At 43.9% G+C, this 25,528-nt stretch overlaps 1 protein-coding gene and 2 long non-coding RNA genes across 6 annotated transcripts in view; 1 reads left to right on the top strand and 2 right to left on the bottom strand.

Moving 5' to 3' along the window:
- Positions 1–25,528, bottom strand: part of LOC132447467 (uncharacterized) — a 453,739-nt gene that overhangs the window by 132,451 nt on the left and 295,760 nt on the right. The gene's annotated exons all lie outside the window — the stretch shown is intronic.
- The window catches only part of eng (endoglin), a 42,864-nt gene continuing 38,796 nt past the window's right edge, over positions 21,461–25,528 (bottom strand). For 2 of the 4 annotated variants that reach the window (XM_060038456.1, XM_060038455.1), the window contains one exon: position 25,528. This exon is cut by the window's right edge and continues 115 nt beyond it. Coding sequence is in view for 1 of the 4 variants with exons in the window: in XM_060038458.1 (XP_059894441.1) it covers positions 24,315–24,436; positions 25,140–25,187 (170 nt within the window). In the remaining 3 variants the exon portion in view is untranslated. Of the gene's footprint in view, positions 24,437–25,139; positions 25,188–25,527 lie in introns of those variants that run through there. The other 2 variants (XM_060038458.1, XR_009523160.1) reach the window with 2 other exon arrangements.
- LOC132447607 (uncharacterized) lies at positions 24,496–25,087 on the top strand. Its single transcript, XR_009523161.1, has 2 exons — positions 24,496–24,713; positions 24,829–25,087. It is a non-coding gene; the product is annotated as an uncharacterized LOC132447607 (long non-coding RNA).

Raw genomic sequence — 25,528 nt, 5'->3', positions numbered from 1 at the left:
TATGCATGCACATCCACACACGTACACAAAGACACACTCTGTTATGCCTCTGATGGAGATGTGTTGGGGAGTGATGACACGTTTCTGGATTTATCTCTATTTATCTCTTTATGTTAAACGGTAAGACTGTTTTAACCGACCTCGAGGTGCCGCGCGTTTTCCGCCCGCACCGTTATCTCGTCAAAACGGTTCACTGTAATTATAATGCATTTCAACGCTTACCGTTACCACTGCAGTTACCATGGCAACCAGCCCACACAAGACGCGCACTCCGGAGCCCGTGGAGGTGATGCGGCGGCGGCGGCGGCGGCGGCAACGTGAACGGGGGGGACTTCACCCCCGGTGTTCGGATTTTCGCCTTCTATTTAAAGTGGATGCTATCATGCTAGCGGACAGCAGACACGCTGCCAATTAGCCGCTTCTCTTCGCCGCTTTGCCGAGCTCAAGGGGCGAAACCCCCGCCCATACTAAAGTACAGTGTCACATACAGCGCTGTGTTTCACAAGCCTTTCCTCACATCTGCTATCATTTAGCATTATTTGTCTTATGGCAGCGACCTAGGGGGGGGGTTTTAGCACGGACTAGGCTGAGAGGAATCCCAATTTCTGTTTCATGCTGTATCGATCAGCAGCAGTCAACATATATAATGTAAAATAATGCAATCCGAGCGCAGCATGGAGCAGGTTCAAGGGGGTAAAGATTGTGAAGGTTGGTATTTCACCCATACCGCTGGTTTGAAAATCACAGACATACAATGGGCAGTGGATCAAGAGGTTGAGTGGGTTGTATGGCAACCACAAGGTTGCTGTTTAAATCCCCGGCTGCTTCCTTGCAAGGCTGACACGGCCGTCGGTGTACGAAAGGAGGGATGAATGGATGAATGAATGCGAGTCATTACTTGTAAACCGCATCGAGTGGCCAGAGGCTTAATGGACGCTGTCCCTTTACCATTGACATGCGGTGCCGCGTCCCCGGTGTGTTGTAACCCACGGTATACTGCAGTAACCGTACACATGACCGCCGCAACCTTCTGCTGCCTCCTCGTACTCTTTGTCCTTCGCTGCCCTGATTCCTACCTCTCTGCGACTCCACCCCCCCTCCCCCCCAACACACACACACACACAGCCCCACCACCACCACCCCCGCCTTCCTGACCCCGCCTTCCACGGACACGCTTCCAGCCCCCTTCCCCCCATCCACCTGCTCTGCTCCGCCCCCCCTGTAGATCCAGCACGACCTCCCCGCCCCCTCCAATGCAAATACACATCCTGTCCCACGGAGAAGAATAGGTGTGGGGAACCAAAGTGGATCGAATGCAATTCAGTCCACCGGTGGTGAGAGGGGAGGGGCGACGGGGGGGCGGCGGAGGGTGTGTGTACTGGATCGATAATGCTGAGAAATGGCTTTCAGAGGACCGAGTGGTCCCGCCCTTGTGTGTGTGTGTGTGTGTTCACGCGTGTGTGTGTTTGTACACGTGTGTGTGTGTGTGTGCGAGTGTGTGTTCACGTGTCTGTGTTCACGTTTGTGTGTGCGCGTGTGTGTGTGTTCGTGTCAGTGTTCACGTGTGTTATTGTGTGTGTGTGTGTGTCTGGTTGTGTGTGTGTGTCTGTATGCGCTATGTTTGCATGTGATTGCTTGTGTGTGTGTTTCTGGTTCTTTGTGTGCGTGTGTGTGTTGGGAAGGAGGAAGGCAGTTGCTCAGTTGTTGTGGAGTGCGCAGTGGGCGTGCCTGAGAGCTGAGGCCTTGCGTAGAAGGGAAAATAATCTCAAACTGAGTACTGCTCAGTGCGGTCGGTGTCAGCCCTCCCGCCCCGTCTGTGTCTGTCTGTCTATCCTGTGAGACTGAGAACTGGAGCGTGGACTAGACCAACCACTCTGGGGCTTCTATGGTCACTCTCACTGTCTCACTGTCTCTCTTTCCGTCTCTCCCTCTCTCTCTCTTTCTCTCACCGTGTCTCTCATTGTTTCTCTCTCTCTCTATGGCTCTCTCTCACCGTGTCTCTCTCATTGTTTCTCTCTCGCTATGGCTTCTATCTGTCCCTCGCTCTCACGGCCTCGCTCTCTCTCGCTCTCTTTCTCTCGCTGGTCGAATAGCATGCAATATAATTCTGCATTTGCTGCAGAATTGCATTCAAACACGTGTGTAATGTATTCATCGGGTTTTGCTGAGGTTGCAGAATATATCGTTAGCGTATACGCTTTATTACACGTGAAGTCAAGTCGCAAACAATGAGTGTATCTTTTTTGTAGTTGTTGGTGCAATGACACAAATAGATACTGTGCATTTTCACACACACACACACACACACACACACACACACACACACACACACACACACACACACACACACACACACACACACACACACACACACACACACACACACACACACACACACAGTAACACACATACATCTAAATTCAGTTTACAGTTGAAAAAAAGCATAAGCCAAAGTATTTGATTTGCAATTACAGAGGACCGAGTTGCTTATTACAAAAACCATAAAGTAGAAAGAATAACATTTATCACCTGTGGCAAGTTCATTTCACTTTTGCAAATCACACGGCATGCTGTTAATTTAAATGAAGCGGAAAACAGTTATCATTTCTGTAAAAGAGAAGGTGTGTGACGAGGATCAGCAAATAGGATAAAGTCGAGTTCTCTGAAACACACCTGCAAACACACTAGCCAATCCTCTCCATTCCGGACGCTAATCTTTATTTACGTGCTGCTAATGTGTTGTGGGACATATATGCCTATAGGTCTGCTTCCTTTAATCAAGTTACACTGTGTGTGTGCGTATGTGTGTGTGTAGTCACGATGCATTAGCAGGCCATTAGTGTTCTGTTTGGAGTGGTCCTGACCATGTCTCGGTCTAGCCCCCCCACCCCCACCCCGAATCAGAGCGGGAGTGATCGGAATAGGGGGGAGGGGGAGTAGAAGGGTGGCAGGGGGGAGTGTGAGAGATGGATTGTTCATAGATAGGGGGAGGAGAGAGAGAGAGAGAGAATTGAATGTGTCTGTAGGAAGCTATTTTTATGAGGACAGAGAGACAGAGAGAGACAGAGAGAGACAGAGACAGAGACAGAGACAGAGACAGAGAGAGAGAGAGACAGCATTGGAACGTGTCTGTAGGAAGCTTTTTATATAGACACAACAGACACAAGAGAGGGAGACAGAGAGGGAGACACAGACTTGGAACATGCAGAGCACAAGCAGGATGGTCTAATTGCTAAGACGTCCAGGCCCACGCTGCTTGGTTCAGTGCCCCGTGTCTGCAGCCTGCCTGTCTGTGGGCCTGAGATTATGTCCCATCCACCCTATCTGCTCCGTAATGACGTTGATCTGGATCTACGACTCCTACGACCGGAGCAGATATTCTCCTCCGAAAGTCACTCGGATAAAAAGACCTGCTACGGTCGTAGGAGTCTGTGAGGGGGGCCAGGAGAGATAAAGGGAAAAGTGGCGGTAGTGGTGCCAATGCACACACACCATAACTCACATTTAGTCATTTAGTGCCCCCCCCCCCCCCCTTTTATCCAAAGCGACTTACAAGAGAGGTTGAGCACAATCAAAGCTTACGATCGATTTCAGATTAACTAGGGATAGTGCTGCGCAAGCAGATTTCTAAAAGACAATCGGACGGGATCTCTACACGGTTTAAAAAAACTATTCGTTTCTACATTTTGACATCCAGTGTAGTTAGAACAAATCACTTTAGAAGGGGTTGTCAAAAAAGGTGAATAGGATGAACTAATGATTTCAAATTCAGAAAGGCAGGGACATGGCAGAGGAAAAGCAACAGCCATTGAAGGAGGAGAGAGTTCAGATGTAAACATGATGCATGGTACACAGAGATGACAGGCAGGAGAAGCAGGCCCAGCAATCTAATAAAGCCATGGGCGTGCATGAACTGTCTCCAACACCAGGCATGTGGTTTGATGTCTTTACATTAATCCAATGCCAGTGTTTGTTTGTGCGTTTGTGTGTGCGCGCTAAAGAATGAATGTGTGTGACTGCATGGGTGTTTGGATGTGCATGTATTTTAGTGTGCGTCTGTGTGCGTGTGCTTGGGTGTGTGTATATTTATTAATATGGGTTTGAGCATGGGTTTGTCTGTGTGTGTGTGTATGTCTACATGTGCATATCCCCATGACCACCTGGGTGTGATTGTGTGTTTGAATATGATTATGTGTGTTTTAGCGTGCGTGCTTGCGTGCATGCGTGTTTTTTAATGTGTGTTTGCAGACAAATGCCATGTTTTAGTGTGTGTGTGTGCGTGCGCTGCCTCCCAGCCGTCACCGTGGCACTATAAAGTGCTGTGGCAGACAGAAGAGAAAGATGCGCCACACTGGCTCCAGTTAAACCCAAAGAGGGCTGAGTCGCCCCAAGCGACACCGCATGGTGTCCGCCTCCACCCCCCCCCCACCCCCACCCTAGCACACCCAACCCCCCCCACCCACCCACCCACCGTCCATCACAAGGCATCCACACCCCAACTCCCATCCTCGGCTACCCGTAAACAAATAAGCGTGTCCTGCAGTGGGGAAACGGCCCTGGATGAGTACACACACACACACACAGCATCCAAATAACAAAAGATGGATAGTGCATGTAGAGGGGTTAAGGGGGAAGAGTGAGGGAGACATAAAGAAAGTTGGGATGACAGACGGACGGGGGGAAGAGAGAGAGAGAGAGAGAGAGAGAGAGAGAGAGAGAGAGAGAGAGAGAGAGAGAGAGAGAGAGAGAGAGAGAGAGAGAGAGAGAGAGAGAGAGAGAGAGAGAGAGAGAGAGAGAGAGAGAGAGAGAGAGAGAGAGAGTCTGAGCGATCACAAGTGAGAGACCAAGGGAGCGAGAGATAAGAAGAGAGAGAGGGCGAGGGAATAAAAAAGGAGACATAAGCATAGAGGACGGGGGTTGGAGGAGGACTACAAAACAAAGGACTACAAAACAAACAGCACTCCGGAGCAGTGCTGCTGCAGCTGCTCACGCCACGAAAAATGGATCGGACTTTAATGGGCCGGTCATACTCACTCAGCTCTGACGCGCGATTGGCTAAGCTGGTCACCAGAGGGCCCCAGCACAATTAGAGCTGGTTGTGGAGCGCTGAGTCTCTGATAGACGGCCGGTTAGAGGTCCTACACCTCCTGCATATGAAACAAAAGGGGGAGACGGGGCAATGTCAGCTCATGCTATGGTAGCAACCCTGGCCAGGATACCACGTACAGCCACACACACACACACACACACACACAAATTCTAAAAGAGAAAGAAAAAGTTGCCGTGTGGTTGAGACAAAATATCCGGGAAATAAGTGAATTCAGGGGAATAACTTTGCAAACTAAAAGCTACTCTTTAGCCAAACAGAACCCCCCCCCCCCAAAAAAAATAAAATAAGTTGGGCGGGGGGAGGGGGAGGTTTAAGACAGTACATCAAATCGTATGACCGTGATCCATTTTGTCACGCTAGTGTGAGGGGGAGAGGGAGGGCGTTGTTGTTCAGAAACTTTATCGAAGGGTAGCTATCCTCAAAACGGCAGTCAGGATGTTGAAACGAGCCATCCGGTGGGAACGCCCATGACCGGAGCTCCTTCAAGGTTGTTTAAGACCGGTCGTACCGGTCTCGCCTGGTACGTTTAGAGGCGTCTGTAGGGCCCGAGGCAGCCTCTGAAAGCGCCTCAAAGGAGAACCAGAAGGACCAGAAATCGCCATGACGCGTATCAAGGATTTCAAAATCAATCAATCAATCAATTACTTTTCAGAAGCAGAAACAAGAAAGGGGAGAGTTGGGTGCCAGCCAGCGTTGCCGGGTTAGGCCAGATTTCCCGCCAAATCAAGCCGAATCTGGCAACTCTGGTGCCAGCTGTCATCCAAACCATCATCAGAGACCCCCTCCTGGTTTAGAGATGCAGCTATAGACGCATGTTTGGAAGACGTATGAAGCCCACGTGGGACTCGTGAGGACAGGAGAAAACTGTCATGATTGTCTCAGCACAAGGATGAAAGGTGTATTTTTTTGGCCTATTTCCTTGCTCTCCGAACAAAAATGGGCCCATTGAGAAGAAGGAAAAACCACATTGGACTTTTATCCAATTGTATGGGCCCATCACTACATGCACACAAAATAATAAATAATGGAAAATAGGGGTTTTGTCAGGTTTGGACCTGACGTTGGAGAAACATGAAAGGAGTGATGCTACTCTCTTTGAGAGATAATGTCTCATAGATAATATGGGGTGGAATCAATGCCAATTGTGATGTCAAAAATACCACTCGGGATGAATGAACCCACCGTCATAATATAACCCATCGAGGTATGAATCATAATGGGCCTCCGAATCGTAGTTGATATTAGGATTCTGGTTTGTAGCAGTGTAGCGTCGAATATCAGTGAAAGGAGGCTAACTAGCCACGTTACCTGGAACACACTGGCTTCTGACTCACTTTAATTCAGAACAAAATTGTCGGCGCTTATCTGAAGATGTGTGATGAAAATAAATTTGCCCACACATGTTTTGCTTCCACGCATGATTCAAGTAGTTGTTATAAATAGATTGGCATTTTACCCACTAAGAAAGGTAACTTTGAATTACTCCAATGAATATAGCATCACAGCACACATACACTTTGATTATGGATATCACCTAATTGTAACATGGTTATCATTCATCTCTCCACCAGCTGGTAGTCATTGTACATGTTGGTTTTTCAAAAGGTTATTGCAGCATGTGTGCATTCAATGAGTTCAAAAATCGTACTTTTGGCCATATGTCGATTAATCTAGACCTGATTATATGATGGGATGAATGATAATGATGTTCAGTTCAGTCACTCCTGGGTTTATTGACTATCTGCAAAGCATCAAAACATGTCTGATGTTTCTGTGGAAAGAAAATCTCAAAAGTCCATCAGCAGCATCTTGTCAAATTCTAATATTGATTTTATAAAATCTTTAGAAAAATGAATTTGGGGAACGTCAACATACAGCTAAACCAGGAGATGGAAATAAACTAAGAATATTCTGGTTGCTAGGATATAAATGAAGGGGTCTCTAAGCATCTTCACATGTTGTTCTGCAATTGAGTAATTTGACAAGCTACAGTTGACATTGAAAAAGGGTCACTTTAAAATGCTAGCCATAATTGTAAAGACATTCATCCATTGGTCCATGTAGTGATCACACTGAAATTGAAGTGTGAGTGGTCTAGGGTTGTCTTTCTCAGACCGTATGATTGCATGTCGGTCTTGATACCTAATTGGTTATCTTATTGAAAAATTTAAAAAATACAATTCATAATGAAAACAATTCAGTTCAATATGAGTTAGTGCTATTTCCACAAAGGACTGCACAAGGTGTTTCAATGAGGAAACCACTGAGATGTTACCAATGCTGTTTCCTTCATACAGAAATCTTTCTTTCTGTTGGACGAGCAGCTGTTGTTATTGTCAGGCGGTGTGATTATTCATCAATCGGAAAGCAGAGCAGCATTTCAATGGTAAGGAAGTGTAAGAGGTTGTGTTTGTTCTTCTGATTTGAATGCAGCATATGCGCTGTGTATTTACACGTTACTATCCTCACGGAATTAGGAGATAGAGACTAAGAGGCCAGCAGTTTACATAGTCATAACAAAAAAGGTATACGGTCATAAGCAATGAGGTGAATTTTGGTTCAAAGTGTGGATTTTTTTATTGCTTCATTGAATGTTCTTTGTACATTCCTACAATGGTGACCTGAGCACTTGATTCAGAAGTGAATGCTTAGGCTGTGTCCCAATCAGTTACAAAGCAACCCCTAGCTCCTACACTCTTAATATTGCAACTTATTGAAATGCTGACCAGCACTCAGAATTATCACACTGCCTATTAAGCAGCCACTATGTTTCTAACCCAACAGAATTCTAACGGCATACCGAGGCGCATCCAACTGAAACTTGTGGATTTGTTTGTTTGTTGGCACTATTGAAGAAAGCTACCCAAGGCAGTTTTTGTATGCGCAAACCTTGGTTGGACATTACAAAAGATACAGCTATTGGAGCTGCTTAACACTCGCTTGGGATATAATGGATGGCCAAAGGCCCGATTTCGGAAAAACACCCACGCCGTGAGAGTTTAATACAATTATGGCTGATTTACATCTGGACAATGCCAACAATTCATATGAGCCGTTAAGAAATTGGCCAAATCCTTTAAGGGATTACGCCTGGGGTTTTCTGATTCTTTATCAACGCCACCTCTTGGGAGGACGAAAACAGTCAATGACCAACTTTGTCTTTGCCATTGATTTGTGGTCAAAACAGAGGCTCTTGATATTCAAAGACTTCTGTGTTGTCGGAGATAGAATCGCCTTCAAACCATACCTTAGCCACAGAGCTCTACAGAGCAGAACGCAAGCCTGTTCGGTATCTGTCTCCTGAGGAAGTTGCCTCCAGGCATATTGTCCCTTGTTATCTCCCACACATATGACACGCACACACACACACACACAAGTAGTTAATAAATCAGATCATGCTCGAGACTGCCCATATCAAATGATATTGATTTACCTTAACCCCTCCCGTAACAATGGAATATGATCCCCTCTTTATTAGGAGATGGAATTTGAGAAACATTTTTCCTATGACGTCTTCCATGACTGAGGTAATGGCTATCCTGGCATCTCAAAGAGGTACACTTTGAGAAACATCGAAAGCTTATCTGCGTGGACAGACTTTTCCTATGCCTCTCATGGTAAGCTAAAATAAATCGAAGGTAGTAGTCTAAAGGGATATTTCAGAGGAGATCCTGAGTGGATAGTCGCTATCCTACTGTGTATTGACCCCAAAGTGATCTCTATTTTAAAAAGTGTCTGCAACTTCAGAACAGAGATCAATAAGATACTAAATAAAAGCCCCTTTACCTGGCTTAGCTGTAGGTATTCCTTACTTTTAAATGTCTACTTTCAAATATATTTTTTCCTCCACATATAGCTCAATCATTCCAGACCATGTGGAGAACAGGCAATAAAGATAAGGTAAATATAATATGTATCATGGATTATTCTTAGCGTTACTGTTTCTCCAATCTCCTCTTAATTTCCCTGAGGTTCTGGTATCTCTGGATTTATAATAATGTTTTAGGGAAGAATGCCCTTTTTGAGATATTTGGTTTGACTCCAATATTGCCATTGGTCTACACCAGAAATGCATTTGCTCTTCCTCTTTCAATGTGGTGCTATAAACAACTCGTTATGACTATTGGGACTCAAAGATCGGACCCCAATTACTTCGGTACACTGATGATATGATATTGTTAGTTCCGGACCTAGGGTAATAGGTGTTTGACCGAGTAGAATGTATTTCTGGCCCCGTCTAACTTGGCGTCTCACACTAAGAATATAAAGCCGACAGCAAAAGTACTCATTCTCTCCGTTCACTGATTATACCAAGAATGTTTCTCTGATTCTTTGGGAGAAAAGTTCCACTTTCTGTGACACGGAGCCACAGCAGTTTGTTCTGAACAAATATAATCAAGTCGGATTATATTAAAGTTAAAAAGTTTAGTCTAAATGGCTGTTAAAATGTTTGACACCACTTGGCGTGGCTGGCGTGGGTGGGGTTTTGGGGATGTTGATTGTTCGATTCTTGTAAACAAAGAGATAGATACGGGCTGGCCAGCATTTTTTTTTTTTAATACATCATTCATAGGATGTGATATTATCGATAACATTTTAACAAGTTAAAGAATACATTACAGTAGGACTTCAATAAGACACGCAGCGTCGTCATCAACCCTTCCTGCTGGGAAACCTGCCGATCGGTCCACAAAGGTAAACTCAAAGCGACTGTGTTGCAGTGTTTAGGTGAACCCAGGGTAAATAGCTCTAATTAATCCGGGTATTGGCAGAATATAAGGTGTTCTTTGCTCACGTTGGCAGCCATCATATTGCCATGTACATGACAACTGGTACAAATTTGCAACCGAAAAAAAACTAATGGTCAACATACAGACGCCGCTGCCGTGAAACATGCTTCCCTGTCAGCTGCTTGTGTGACGTTTGCAACCCCTCCTGTCTGTCAGAAAGGCTCTCGCTGATGGCTGGTCCCTATTCATCCCTCCAGTACCAGCTGTCACGTTGTCAATCTCCCTATCCCATTCAAGATGCTGTGGAAGGCTCCAGGGATGTAATGGCATACTGCCCTGACCCTATTCCATGCTTGCTTCTCAATGAAATGGAATTGAAATCAGGAGTCATGTGGAATTGCATGTCAAATGTTGTCCATATAACCCAAACAAGGTGGTGGTTTGCTGGCATGGTGGGTGTGGGCAGTGTTGGTCCACTCGTTTCAAACAGCTTCCACTTAAGGTACAATATATAGGTATAACAAGGTCTTCACAAGGCCTCAATGGACCAGAAATACGGCAATCTCTGTAGAAACTTCAAATCCATCCACTCTATATTTATTTAAGTCTTTATTGAACATGGTTAAAAAAATAAATAATAATAATACAAACAAAAACAATTGAGCAGTAAAAAAGGAAATAAATAAATTAAAAACAAACAAATGGGATCCTCAGGATCCTAAGCAACAAATACATAACTCAAATAACATAGTTCATGTTCAAAACAATAACAAATATTTTTCTATATTTACCACCATCATTATTTCATAAATTGATGATAAAAAAAACATCTAAAAAGCCCAGGCGGCAAATCAATCTTTTCTTGCCAAGTCATTAACAAAAAAATAACATAAATCACAAATTTAATCAAATTCAAACTCCTCCATCTATCAGTAAAAGTTAGTTCTTTGTCTTAAAAAGCTGTTTTTTGGCACATACCTACTACGCATTATTATGATTATCAACCAGGACATACACACACACACACTGTTTGTTTTGCAGTGCTACCTTATTAATAATACAAACCCATCTGGCTGGGCATATTGAGCCGGAGAGCATCAAAGACGCAGTGCACGGAAGACATGCGGCAGGTTTGGAATGCTGCGAGCACACCGCCACAATATGGAATGCGTGTGACTGCCGCAGTCTTGTGCAAACATGATTCCACTTCACACCTCATCGACTGGCAGGCTCTGCTCTCGGGGTGTCACAGAGCTGCTAAATAAAGGTCTGGCCATGTGGGCACGCTGACAAGACTCCTATCCAATAATACTGACATCAAAAACCAAAGCGTCCCTTCGCTTGGCAGGAATCCGGCACACCGTTGTATGTGTCATTTATGTGCGTGTTTTTGTGTAATTGATAATAATAGAATGGTATGAAAACGAATGACATGCCGGAGTTGTATTACGCAGCTTCCTTTTTGTTTTGCCTTTTAGTTAGCTGGGGAATAAACAGCCTTGAAAGGGCTTCACAAACATAATCGCTTGTTGACAGGCAGTGTGAAACTCTCATAAACAAGGAGTGAGTCAGTAAGAAGTCATGAGTTAGTTAACCAAGGAATAAAAAAAAAAAATGCCGGCAAATATGTCTAAACTCTTTTTCTTCTCATCGTCTGCTTGTCATCAAACTTCAGGCCTTAACCGACAGAGGAAGACCGTGTCAAACAATCTCTGCACCTCGACTAAAAGTGGGCACACATAGAGACCCATGCTTAAGATAGACACACGCACACACAAAAAAAATATACCTCGCCGACTCTAACCTTTCCTTAAAGTTCCTAAAAGGCCGTTGGCAGGCGGGCATCACAAGCAGAAAGAGAGCAGAAGGCAAACAGTGTGCGTGGCCCCGACTGACCCCGCCAAAAGATAGGGCGTCTTTGATATCCCCGGCACGAGGATGGGGGGGGGGGGGGCTCGGATTAAAAGCCTTTTATTCACCCTGACCTTTCCTCCTGCCCGTTCCTTCCTCCGAGAAATCTCCCGAGCTACTCAGCCCTGTCGTGGCCGTGACTGCCTCGGCCCCTCCCCTGACCACCACCACTACACCAATATAAAAGGCCATGTGGCAGTTTGACACCACGTCGATACGGGCAACTTGTTTGTGTTTGAATATGTCACACGGAAACCCTCATGTTTGTCGAGACGAAGCGCATGTGATACGGGGCAGAGAACAGAAGACGGATATAAACCCCCTGCTGGAAACAAAGGGGTTTGGATTAGCCGTAGCTTTTAATGACCTTGTGTGGCGAGAGAGGGAAACACAAATAGGCCTACGTTAATGGCTCAAGGTGGAGACAACAATAATTGCCAATATTAAGCCTGGAGGACATGGATTTTTAATTTCTTCATGGAAATTAAAAGGTCAATGTGGTGTTATTATTTTGCCCCAATCGCTTTTTCAGGAAAAAAAATATAATTAAATAAGGATTCTGTTTTTAATTGGGTTATTTACACTGAACATAAATACAGCGATTGCTCTCCGGCTGAAATATGTGAAGATTGACATGGAATGATATTCATTTTGTATTCCAATTTTGGACACACACACTTCCAGCCATTAGCAATTTCTATGAGCCACCTCACTGAGTCAACATGACCTCTTACCCATCATTGGGTCACTTTCACTGCAATATAAATAGCAGGAAAAGTGTGTGTGTGTGTGTGTGTGTGTGTGTGTGTGTGTGTGTGTGTGTGTGTGTGTGTGTGTGTGTGTGTGTGTGTGTGTGTGTGTGTGTGTGTGTCCAATATACAAATGCATATTTTCTTTCCAGTCCTGTAAACAAAAATTGATCAATCTTAAGTCAATCAATAAAAGTAATCATTATTTGCATTGGTGTATCTCTGTGCAACTTTCCTTGCATTAATCATAAAAAGAAGAATTTAAGAGCGCATTAGAGGAATCAGCAAGGTGTGTGAGTGTGTGTGTGTGTGTGTTTTTGTCTATTTTCGTTACCTGAGAGGATGTTTGTTTCATGTTTTGCCTCAGCAGTGAGGGCATCTCGGCCAAGTTAACGAATATATTTTGGATGAATGGATTTTATGCAAAAAAATATACAAAGATAAGAGGAATAGGAGAATTTAAGAGAGTAGTGCTAGAGAGGAATCAGAGGTGTTTGTGTATTTACTTTGCCCATTGAACGTCCGTAAAATAGGCAACTTTATGGGCAATCTCCAATGACAAAAAGATTAACATCAGTATGCAAAAATACAAAGATAAGAGTAATTTCCAGAGAGCTTAAGAGAGTGGTAGCTTAAGAGACTGTGAGTAGTCAGGTGTGTTCCCATGTGTGTGTGTGTGTGTGTGTGTGAGTGTGTGCCTGTGTGTGTGCCTGTATGCGTGTGTGCATGCGTGTGTAAGTGTGCGTGTGTGTGTGATTCCATTCGCACTTGTGTATTTTTGTTAACTGGGTGAATGTTTGTTCCGTGTTTTGCCTCAGCAGCGATGGCACATAGGCCCAGTTAATTAATACATGTTGGATGAATGGATTTAATTAAGAGAAAACACTGCAAGGTGATTTATTTGAAGTCAAAGCCAATGCTCACTAACTAAAAGTACTAAACTCTACTGTCAACATTCAATACAACGCAAAGACGGCTTTATCATATCGAATTATACTTTTATCTTAAGTATATAGCATATATGTCATATTGCGTAGCAAATACAAACAGATGCATTGTTTGAAGTTAAAAGCTTTCTAGGCTAAGGTTGTACACAGACAAGCGTAATTGCTTTGCCCATTCAACATCCTTCTAATGTTTACCTTACTGGCAATCTCAAATGATCGAAATTATTAACATCGCAGAAACACAGAAAGAAATTATTCTCCAAAACATAAACACACTGTAGACCCAAGCCTGACCGTCTCCTGACGAAGAGGAGAGGAAATTGACTCATAACCATAATCACTCCATTTGGATGCACAGCAACACATATGGTGTTGGGCTAAAATATCCATGTTGGCAGTGTTCCTCTGTTTGTCCGATGGCTCGTGGTACCCGCAAGAAACTTTATTTCCCTGCCAAGCTTCCCCATCTGATGCTTCCGTCTCTCTCTCTATTTCTCCTTTAAAACCCCTGTCCTCTTCATACAGGGGGCTCCTCTCATTTATTCTAATCAAGAGTGAAATTGAATACCAGAAGCTTGTTTACAAGTGGCCAACAACGCTTTGCATTCCTCTCACGCAGAGGAACAGTCCTCACAGACGACCAAAGGCTGCGGTTTACCTTGAGCTTATTCTCCCCTTTTGTTTTGGTTGTCACTGCTTTACTGTTAATTGCTGTTTGCAGTTCTTCCCTTTTGCATTGATTTGCACATCCGTCTCTCCAGAGCCAGGCAGGGAAATGCATCAATCATGTTTACTATACGTTTCAAAAGGGGCGATTTGAGGAAGACGGATAGGCAGGCAGGGTGACAGACAGATGGACGGACATAAACACATGCAGAGAGAGACATGCAGGCGATCAAGGAGACGTACAGATGGACAGACGCGTGAGCAGATAGACAGACCAAAATGGACAGGCAGACAGATGGACCGGCAGAAAGACCGACAGGCAGACCGGAACAGACAGGAATACATAATTATAGCCAATCCATCCAGTAGAAAATATTTTCTTCCTTTCTACATTTCTCTTACATTTCTCTCCATTTCATTTTAATATCTACTAGCGGGAAAATGAAATATATAATAAATATATATAACTTGCCAAGAGAAAACCCTGAATATTCTAGTGGAACATGGTTCAGAATCAAAATATTCTGTATTATTCAAATTAGAATTTATATCATGGCACCATCCATTGTGTGACTAGATTTCATAATTTAATTGTAGCCATAACAGGAGAATATTTTTGCATTGTTAGTGCATGTGTTTCCCTTTGTTTCAAAAGAAAACTTGTCAATAAACACAATTGATTGACCACAGCCCACAATACATTTATAATTGTGACAGAACCCGAAGGATAGGGGAAGTTTGGATGAGTAATGGTCAACGGTACAATGGCAGTTGGACACCAGTGGGGGAAAACTCGAGAACAGAAACAATCACAGCCATGTTTGAGGTTAGATAAGAAGGACTTCATTCAAAACCTGAGGGGAAGGGACCAGGGGGAAATAGATGAGACCCAACAAGAACAGTTCAATAATATCCCTTATCTCCTGAGCGTTCACGTTCAGGGCCACTCACCGTAGTAGTGTGTTGAGGCGTGTCTCTCATCTCTCGAGAGCAGAGGGGGAGCTCTGACTTAGTAGCTGGCTAAAGGTTGGTGGACTCATGAGTGGCAGGTGTTCCTCGTTGCCAATCAAACAGCAGCTGCATTGGATTGCACTGATTATCAAAGGCCTGCCCGAGTTGTAATGATCGCTGTCCAAGGTGCTGAAGTTCCTATTGAACTAATCTTGTGCGGACGTTCTCGGCCGTCTAGCTCAACCTCCCCCAGTGTGAATAAGGAAGAGTGGGTAGGGGAATGGCCTCAGTGTGCTATCTAGTAAGATAATATAACTTAAAGGGCAGGAAAGAGCAGCAAGAATAATAGGCTAACCCACAAAGGACATGCAGTGTGAAAAAAGGATAGCCGATTGAAGTATTTTTTTTTTTTATTTCTTCACACACTTTCAAGCCGGTCACACTCCATGGTTACAGGACACCGGGTCGGGCATAGCCTGCAATTACAACATCGATTTTTTGGGGAGTGTGTCCTGAAAGTCACTGTGTGCTCCGACAGCAGTACTTTGTTGTTGTTGTTGTTGTTGTTTATGTTCCTGCTGCCGCTGTTGTTGTTGCTGCTGCCGCAGTTGGGGACACTTGCAGGCAGAGCATGTAGGCAGATAGATTCTGCTGCGGTGAGATTGTCTGGATTCACATGAAACCTAGCCATGTTTTTATAATAGCTGTCCATGTCATCATTTATCAGATGTTTTCATCCAAAACGACTTACAGTGAGTGTGGATACATGTCGCAGATTCTATCATTGGGGCTCGAACACACTACTTTTCAGTTGGGAGTCGAACAGCCTAGCACAACTAGACTATATATATGATGGTGATGATGGTTTTGTGGATGATATGGTGATGATGGTGGTGTAGGCGGTGATGTTGGTGGAGGTGGTCGGGGTATTGATGGTGAGTCTCGACAAAGCACGTCATGCATTTATTTATTTATCATGATAGATAGCTATTTCCATGTTTAGGCAGAAATATCTTGTTGTAGATGTAGAGAAGTAGGCATGGAGGCCACACACACAAACACACACACACACCAACACGCACACACATACACACAAACACACACACACACACACACAAACACACACACACACACAAACACACACACACACACACACACACAAACCTACAGTCACAGTGTCCTGGGGTGAACCCCCTCTGATCCGGGGGGGGGGGGGGGGGGGAGTGGAGGGTTGCAGTGCATGCTTAACATTGTAGATCTTTTTTATAGACACTTTTGAAATCTAGACAAGTGTTTGTGCGTGTGTGTGTGTGTGTGTGTGTGTGTGTGTGTGTGTGTGTGTGTGTGTGTGTGTGTGTGTGTGTGTGTGTGTGTGTGTGTGCGTGTGTGTGTGTGTATGTGTGTGTGTGTGTGTGTGTGTGTGTGTGGCTTGTCAGGCAGCTACAACATGGATTTGCCTGTTCTGTTGTAGCACATGCAATCCAATCCAGATAAAGCCTTATAGAGAGAAGAAAATAAGCTACAAAAAAATAAACAAGAGCGAGAAAGAGATTGAGAGTCAGAGAAGCGGGAGAGTGAGAGAAAGTAAGGGAGTAGGCAATAGATACAGAGAGTTTGTTACATTTGTGTATTTCCTCCTCACTTTAAAACTAATGTTGATTGGGAATAGAACAGCAAAGGCATCTGAAAAAGCCATTCCTCTGTATCCAGTGTGTGGGCGCAATTCTTCCTATTCTTCACAGATCATCCTGAAGCTCGTGATGCATTTGTGCATTGTGTGGCTTGGTTGGCACATTGTAGATATATGGCGAACTGGAGTACAAAAGTATACATCATAGAAGAGCAGGTGTATCAGAGTAGGGAATTCGATTGAATTAGTGTGTTTATGTGTGTGTTTGTGTATTTGTGTTTACCTTGTGTGTGTGTGTGCGTGTGTGTGTGTGTGTGTGTGTGTGTGTGTGTGTGTGTGTGTGTGTGTGTGTGTGTGTGTGTGTGTGTGTGTGTGCGTGTGTTTGTGTGTGTGAATGTGTACATGTGTGTGAATGTGTGCGTTTGTGTGGTTTTGAGAACAGAACAAATACATAACAAATACACAACAATGTAGACAAAGGTAAAACATGTGCAGATTGCGAAAAGCGCTGCTAACCCTCTCTGTGTAACCTTGGGTGTATTGTGTTGATAGTAGCGAGCTGAGGCTTTGCAAACGCCAAGGTTATCCCTGCCAAAACTGCGGAATCTGGACGCTCTTGTTGCTCTGCTTTTGTCTGGCGTGCGGCGGCTTGGCTTCGTCCACCCACACCTACAAGACCGCCTCACTCTCCTGTCCGTATGCCACAGAGTTGGCATCCTGTCTTCATTTTTCATGTTTTTGGTGGTTTTCATCTATGCTTATAAAACAGCAGACGACTATTTGGGTCGGTGAGCACAGTCGGTGTGTGCTACTAGGTGATTCATTGTTCTTAATACGTGAATGAATGGACGGATGGATGAATGAATGGGTGAAAAATGGGTGAATGAGTGGGTCAATTTATGAACAGATGTGTGAATTTATGTGTGAAAGGATGGGTCAGTAGATGTGTGACTAGATGGGTGAATGAATTTGTGAATAGGTGGCTGAAAGGATAGATGAAGAGTAGCGTGAATCGAATGAAATAGATAATCCTCCTGATATGAACGTGTCATTACACCTGCCCTGCGTTGCGATTGTTTCACGATTAGTGCGGTAGTGTAGCAGTGTGGCCCACCACGGTGTATTACTGTGTTAAAACAATAGCAATCCTCTCAATACATTCACTACAACACACCACGGGAAACATCTCGTAGCATCTCTCCGGGCCGTTACACACAGGCCACGATCAGTGCACGCTCCAGCGCGCACACGCTAATTGTCTCACCAAAGCAGACGCTCCAAACAAAGAGTGTGAAATCATTTAAGGGTGAGAGACCACTATCACGAGAACGAATGGGTAACGAGGGGGAAGAGAGGACGGAGTGGAGAATAGAAGGCTGTTTGGTGGGGGGGTTGGGGAGGTTCACTGCGGACGTGTCTGAGTCCCACAGCACAACACCGGTAGGTCTGTGTATGTGGAGACGGGGGGGTGCTCGGAGAGCGAAGAGATCCGGCCTCTAGCTCGCCCGGGGCTGCGACCATGCACTGAGATGTGCTGGTGAGTGTGTGGGTGGGGGGCTGGGATTGGGGGTGGGGGTGGGGGTGGGGGCGGGTGTTGGTGTGGGTGTTAATTACAAGGTGAGCATGGGCTTTCTTGTGCATGCAAGTATATTGACGTGTATTTCGTGTGTGTGCATGTGTGTGTGTGTTTGTATGTTTTTGTGTATACATATGTGTTAGGTGAGCATGTCCTTGCATGCATGGAATTGACGTGTATTCGCTTCTGTGTGTGTGTGTGTGTGTGTGTGTGTGTGTGTGTGTGTGTGTGTGTGTGTGTGTGTGTGTGTGTGTGTGTGTGTGTGTGTGTGTGTGTGTATGTGTGTGTGTGTGTGTGTGTAAGAGCATGTGGGCATGTCCTTACGGACATGCAAGTAATTTACGTGTATTGGCTTCTGTGTGTGCGTGTCTGTGTATTCGATACTGTGTGTGTGTGTGTGTGTGTGTGTGTTGTGTGTGTGTGTGTGTGTGTGTGTGTGTGTGTGTGTGTGTGTGTGTGTGTGTGTGTGTGTGTGCGTGCGTGCGTGCGTGCGTGTGTGTGTGCGGGCCCATGTCTCTACGCATGTGTGAGTGAGAGACGAGAACGAGAGGGAGAAGGATTCATTCTGCACACATTGTGTGAAAGCGTAAACAACCCAGTGTGGTGCTGCTGCCTGGGGCAGTTGAGGGTGGGGGGTAAGGGGTGGGGGTGGGGGGGTGGAGGAACGATTGTCCAAAGAGAAGTGGCTTCAAATCACAATGACATGTGACTTCCTCAGATTCACAGTTCCCCGAAGGCTCGACAAGCAAGCAGGTTGTTGGGTTTTATCTGTTTGATATGACGGTGAATCTGGTGCTACTGTGTGATTCATCACGGGGCCCGTCTTTGCGATTGTTGTGTGTTTGTGTGCATGGGGAGGAACTTTATTTTATCTGTTGATCATGCAAATTGTCAAAAATGTTTTTTACCAACCTTGGGTCCCTCTTTTACACACATTGGGTTTTTTTTCCTTGGTTTATTATACTCGATTAAAATGATATACATCATGGTCCTGTTTCATACCGTTTACTGTTGCTGCTTTAACACCGGATTTCTCTCGTTGTGTAAAGCGTGTTACCTTCGAATAAATCCTATTAACACGATTTTTGTGGATGCAATAGGGAATGGGAAGTTACATCACACGGGGCGCCATCTTGTGAGTGAGATCCAAAAGACCAACAGAGGCAGTGACCTCTAAACATGGTGCGGCCCCCATAGGGTTCAAAGTGGTGTGATGTCAACTTCACATTCCCTATAGTTACTATGTGCATATACTAGATTTAGGTTCATGTTAATGCCTGAAAGTGTATCTCTGTCACCATCTGATATTGATAAAACGTATGAATATTGGGGAACTGATAGTCAATATATAAATAACTGTAATAATAAATACTAAAAATTATAATTATAATAAACCTGCTATTTCCAATCCATTTTCAACAACAATCAGTCAAATAACATGCAAGTGTCCTCAAGGGCCTCTCAAAGTAAATGCATGATAAGAGTAATTCCTCTCGCTCACAAAATATGAACAAATAAAATAAACCAATTATTGAATTAAACAGCCATCGGTGACTAGGTCCTTCTCACTGATTGGAAAAGATCATCACGTCATTATTCTACCAGTGTGCTTTATTTAATTATATATTTTTTTAATGGAGGACAATTTTGAAAAGATAGAGTTTGGATTAGAGTGTAAAGTAAAGATAACAAACCTAACATGAAGCCAGTATGAATAAGAATTTAGAAATTTATGTTTTGTTTGCCCATGGTAAGATCAACATTTAAACTGTGGATATTTCGTATTTCTTAAATGCATGGTGTTTTTGTATTTCAGTCTTGTCACCACATCTGTCTCTAACAATGTTGCCATTAAAAAGGGATTTCTTTGAAGTAAGGTCCTGCAGTGAATTCCTAATAAGAATATATTTGGGCATAATAATACTAGTCCTATGTTTATCTATTCCCAGTGGAAGTGCATAGGCACGTGCAGGTCATAATTGGTTCTTTGCCCTAAATGAACACACTCATATCCCTGGGGCTTAACTTCAACCTATTGCATTGTCACTGCTGTTCAAAACAAGGACATGAAGGCGTTTGATCAGAAAGGAAATGGGCAAGTTCTACAAAGTAACCCGTGTGTGTCGTATTCTAGCCTGTTAGACTTTTCAACATGCACTCCTCATGAAAACATACATTCTGTTTGTGAGTATGTCGGGCTCGTGTACTTGCTAATAATTCTAGATTTAGAATCGAATATAATGGGCATAGCTTTACTGTGAAAGCCATAGGGGAAATAAATCACACTCGCACAAATGCACGCACACGCATGATTACCCACCCACACAAACCCCCACATACACAGAAACACAAATAAATCCCTGCACATAAACACACACACACACGCCAAACCATGACACACACACATGCACACACACACAATGGGGGCTCACACAAGGCCGGACATTTCCATGGCCGTATCCAGGGCTGAAGGCTTCCTCATTTCAAACAAGACAAAACAGCCAAAGGACGCTCTATAAACACTTCTTGTACAGCTCCACAAAACCACAGGAAACATGAGAAATATGTATTTCAAGGAAGAGAGCGATGGAGAGAGACAGGGAGAGAGTGAAAGAGGCATGTACACCTAATAGAGAACTCACTTATTTTCGTTTTTATAATCCAAATGCGAATCACAATAATTAAGATGCTGTTTAATTTGTTTGAGGGAAAGTGTGAGTGTGTATGTGTACTTGTGTGTGTAAGTGAGTGAGTGAGTGAGAGAGATAGAGTGCTAGAACTATAAACTGTTCGCCCACCATTTTCAATGTTTAAAAACGATTATACTGGAATCCAGGTGAATCATGGGAATTTATTAAATTGCTTAGAAAATGCACTAAATGGCTACATTTTATTCAAAGCTAATCCAACTATGATACGTGATTTAAATCACACAACTAGCATCTATTTTGTTTCTCACTTGTATCTGTAGGTGTAGAGTTTACTTTAAATATTCGTAATATGGTGTGATATAACAATAACGGCATAATGTGTGCAAAAGGAGAATTACAAAAAATGCCTGTGGGACAAAAATGTAATGTGTGATTATCGCCACTGAGGGGCAGACGTTCAACCTTGACATCTGGAGACAAAATGCAATCAGTGAAGAAATACAATTTGCTTTTTTTCTTTTAAGAAAACGGATTCATCGTGGCGTATTCCAATAGTTTATTGAGGTCTACTAGAAAACTACTACAAACACGATTGAGACATGAGTCAGGTGGTCGACCTACAAGTGGTGAGAGGATGAATGCAATCGTTCAAAACATCCCCAATGTAAGCATTTGGGACACACACGCACACACACACACGCGCGCGCGCGATGTGTGTCTGTTCCTCGGCGTGTATATCAGTGAAGACGAGGAAGCGGTTGTGAAAAGGTTGGCCAGAGATCCGCAGGGTTAAACCCTTCAACTCCCTGACAGGATCACATGTTTTCTGTCCCAGGTTCTGGTCTTTCCCCCGCCAGTGTTGAGACAGCCTGGCAGTGGCTGGAACCGTTACACCATTACAGGACGATTCCCGATTTGACAGATTTGACGTTGCGTTCCTTTGAACCGACGTCTCGCCGAACGTGACCGGTTAACGGCGACAAGCAACGCAAAACTTTTCTGCAATCAAGGCCGTGTGACATGGCCTGCTCACGCGCCACTGTATCAATCATCGCATTGCGATGGGAACCATGATGATGCAAATCTGAAAGGACGTTTAAAGAGTCACAGCGTTAATAATGCACGACGGATCCACTTTCCAAACAGAGGAGGGGAATAGGCCTACGTGATGTTACGCAAGACTGTGTCTGGATCATCTGGGATACTATTGGCTACTTAGCTGAAGAGGACATTAGAGCGAACGCTCAAAATCAATTAGGGTCAAATTGAAAAAACTGCGCATGGATTGGCAAAGGCACATTTTACTTAAAAAAAGAAGTATATAAAATTACATGTGAGAAAAATGAAATACATATAAGTAAGAACTTTTGTTAACAAGTTTGTTGTGCATTTGACGTGGCATACTAGGGAATTAATTTTGGATTGTTTGTTTGAACAATACAAGAGATAAGGAATAAATGGTAAATACAGTAATATCATACAGCACTTTTACAAAATAAGTACACACAGAATGACATGAATGGTGAGCTCATATTGCACATCGTAAAATCTGTCTTGTTTTTATCATGGCACACACGCACACAACAAACACACACACAAACACACATACACACCATACACAAATTCACACATACTTGCTAACACAGACAGAAACTCACACATACACAGAGAATAGAGAAAGAGAGACTTGGCTATATTGTTAAAATAGAGGGGGGGGGATTTTTTAAACATGGTCAGTCTATTATTTAGAGTTTTCTTCCCCTTTTTCTCAAACGTTTCAAATCTTTATACAATTAAACACATGTTGCTGGGGTTGAATGATAAATTGGAGCGTGAAATCAGATTCATAGCAGTATCAAATGTGTTGGGCTTTCAAAGCTATATCATTGACTATAAATGTTGTTTAAAAGTGTTGCATTTAAAAGCCACACACCTTTACTAAGTAATGAGAATATCTCATAGCTCAAATAACTCAACGAGAGGGAGAGAAAATAATAACGAACCATTTACATTTGTACATTTCAACAAGTATTGTGTCACAATTTACGGTTCAACCGTCAACATACAGTGGTTATGCAAGGATGAGCCATAGTCCACCAAATACTACATCTTGAAAGATGCTAGACTCAAAATTTTCAGACAAGAGCCAGTCAAACTGTTAAGAAAAAACAATGCTGTACACAGACCATTTCCACGGGGTTGTGATATTGATATTGATATTGTAACTAGGAATGGAATGTATTGCTATTCATAGTCTTTACAACAATCAAATTAAGTAAAGACAAAAAAACGAATTCCTTGGTTTAATGAAAAGAAATTGACATCCAGTACAGCATTTGAACCCAATTCCTGACTTGTAAATAGTCGTCTGTAGAGGTAAACGAGATTGATTGCAAGACACTTTGGAAACACAAATATTGATGTGGCTTTTTAAAAGCAAAGACTATTAACCTTGAAACTATAAAAAAACAAAACGATGCTGGTGGGATAAATTTAACATAATTTAGCATCAATCCAAATCCTTGTGTCATTCTGGACTGCCTGTTCCCGCACTCTTAATGTGCCGGCGTCACACGAGCAGAATTCAATGAAAAGAATGCGGTGAATTTCCTGTCTGTTCTTGGGGGACATACTTTGTTTTTTCCTGTTGCTGCGGTGAGCTCGTGTGTATTTTCTCTCTTGCCCTTTTTAACTTCCTGTCTGGAAGCTCAGAGGCTTAGCAGGAGAGAGGGATACAAAAAAAAAAATGAAAAAAAGAGAAACTAGTCGAGATGCAAGTGTCAGGAGCCATCGACCAGACTTCAGTTTTCCTGCAACTGACGGCATTCCCTACCCCTCCTCCACCCCCACTCCCGGGGGGGGGGGGGGGGGGGGGGGGGATCTCTTCCTTGTGGCCGCTGTATTGGCACACAGCTTATACTTGTTTGGTTGAGAATCAAATCCAATTAAAAGGTAACACTTTACAATAAGGGTTCATTAATGAAAATTAGTTAATGCAGTAATCAGCATTTACTAACAGTGAACGCAAAGCTAACTAATGGTCTAGTAATCATTTACTAATGATGCTCATGTTTACTAATGGTGTTCATGTTAAGAAAAGGTAATGGTGTTCATGTGAACTAAGATATTCATGTATACATTATATAATAGGGTTTGGGTCAGGGTTACCCCTTACTCACTACCCCTAAGCTAAAGCTAGATAATACTGCTTAATACCACAATAACTAATGTATATCAATGGTTAATATATGCATCCATATTGTAAAGTGTTATCGAGAAGGGAGCTAAGGGAAGGTACTATTGTTGGTGACTCTGATGGGAGGGGCAGGCTGCATGAGGTGGGTGAAGGCCGAGGTGGTGGGGGGGGGGGGGGGGGGGGGGGAGATGGGGCTCTCACGCCATGCTGCTGGTGGGTGTGCTCTGGGTGCTGCCTATGCTGGCGTTGGCGCTGCTGTTCTCGGATGGGGAGGGGTTGGTGGACACCGGTGGGCGTTTGGTCAGCGAGCAGGGGCAACCTGGAGGGGGGGGGAGAAGGAGGAGGAGGAGGAGGAGGAGGAGAAGTTGGAGGAGAAGACGAAGAAGGAGGAGGAGGAGAAGAAGAAGAAGATGAAGAAGAAGGTGGAGGAGGAGAAGTTGGAGGAGAAGACGAAGAAGAAGGTGGAGGAGGAGGAGGAGGAGAAGACGAAGAAGAAGGAGAAGAAGGAGGAGGAAGAGAAGGTGGAGGAGAAGAAGAAGAAGGTGGAGGAGGAAGAGGAGGAGGAAGAGAAAAAGGTGGAGGAGGAAAAGAAGAAGGTGGAGGAGGAGGAGGAGAAGAAGAAGAAGGGAAGAGAAGAAGAAGAAGAAGAAGAAGGAGAAGAAGAAGAAGAAAAAGAACAAGCAGTAGAAAAAGAAGAAGAAGAAGAAGCAGTAGAAGAAGAAGAAGAAGAAGAAGAAGAAGAAGAACAGGGATTCAATAGACAGTTATGTTGGTTTCTTGTATGTAAAATTATTCCTGCTGTACGTGTTTCAATCTACGTAGAGGACACTCGCCTTATCGAACGAGATGCGGCGACTTTATGCCTCACTTCACACTCGATAATTCATCGCTTTGACTTTGACAACAACAAGCAAACGGTATGGTCTTTAAACAACATGGGAAAGACATGAAAACAACACGTGAAAACAGACCAAAACAGAAGCACCATGAACATGTGACTACGACACTCGGCGATGTGTCACCTGTGAGATTGGCAGCAGTGGAGCTCACATCCAGACGAGTCGGATACCCTGGTGGAAATAAAGGTGGAGAACGCGGAATGAGTTTGTACAGTTACACAGTACGTTTCACGGTTAGCTACTGTACTGTACAAATTCTAGCATTACATCGTCGAGCTTTATGTTATTTACATTATGGATGTAAAACCTGGAGAAGACACAGTCAGACGGCAGTCGCCACGGTGATAACACGCATAATCAAAATCGACACACCTCCGAAAAAACGTAGAAGAAACGGCGTCGCTTGAAGTATACCGCGGCGCTACACACGTAAACACACGCCGCAGACCTCAACCGACGCGGTTCCTTCTTCGTTCGCCCTTCTGTGGTCCTCTCTCTCTCCTCCTCCCGCC

Source organism: Gadus macrocephalus, chromosome 19 (assembly GCF_031168955.1).
Source record: "Gadus macrocephalus chromosome 19, ASM3116895v1".
NCBI lineage: Eukaryota > Metazoa > Chordata > Actinopteri > Gadiformes > Gadidae > Gadus > Gadus macrocephalus.
Note: the sequence above shows the minus strand (reverse complement) of the source record. Positions and strands in the feature narration are given on the sequence as shown.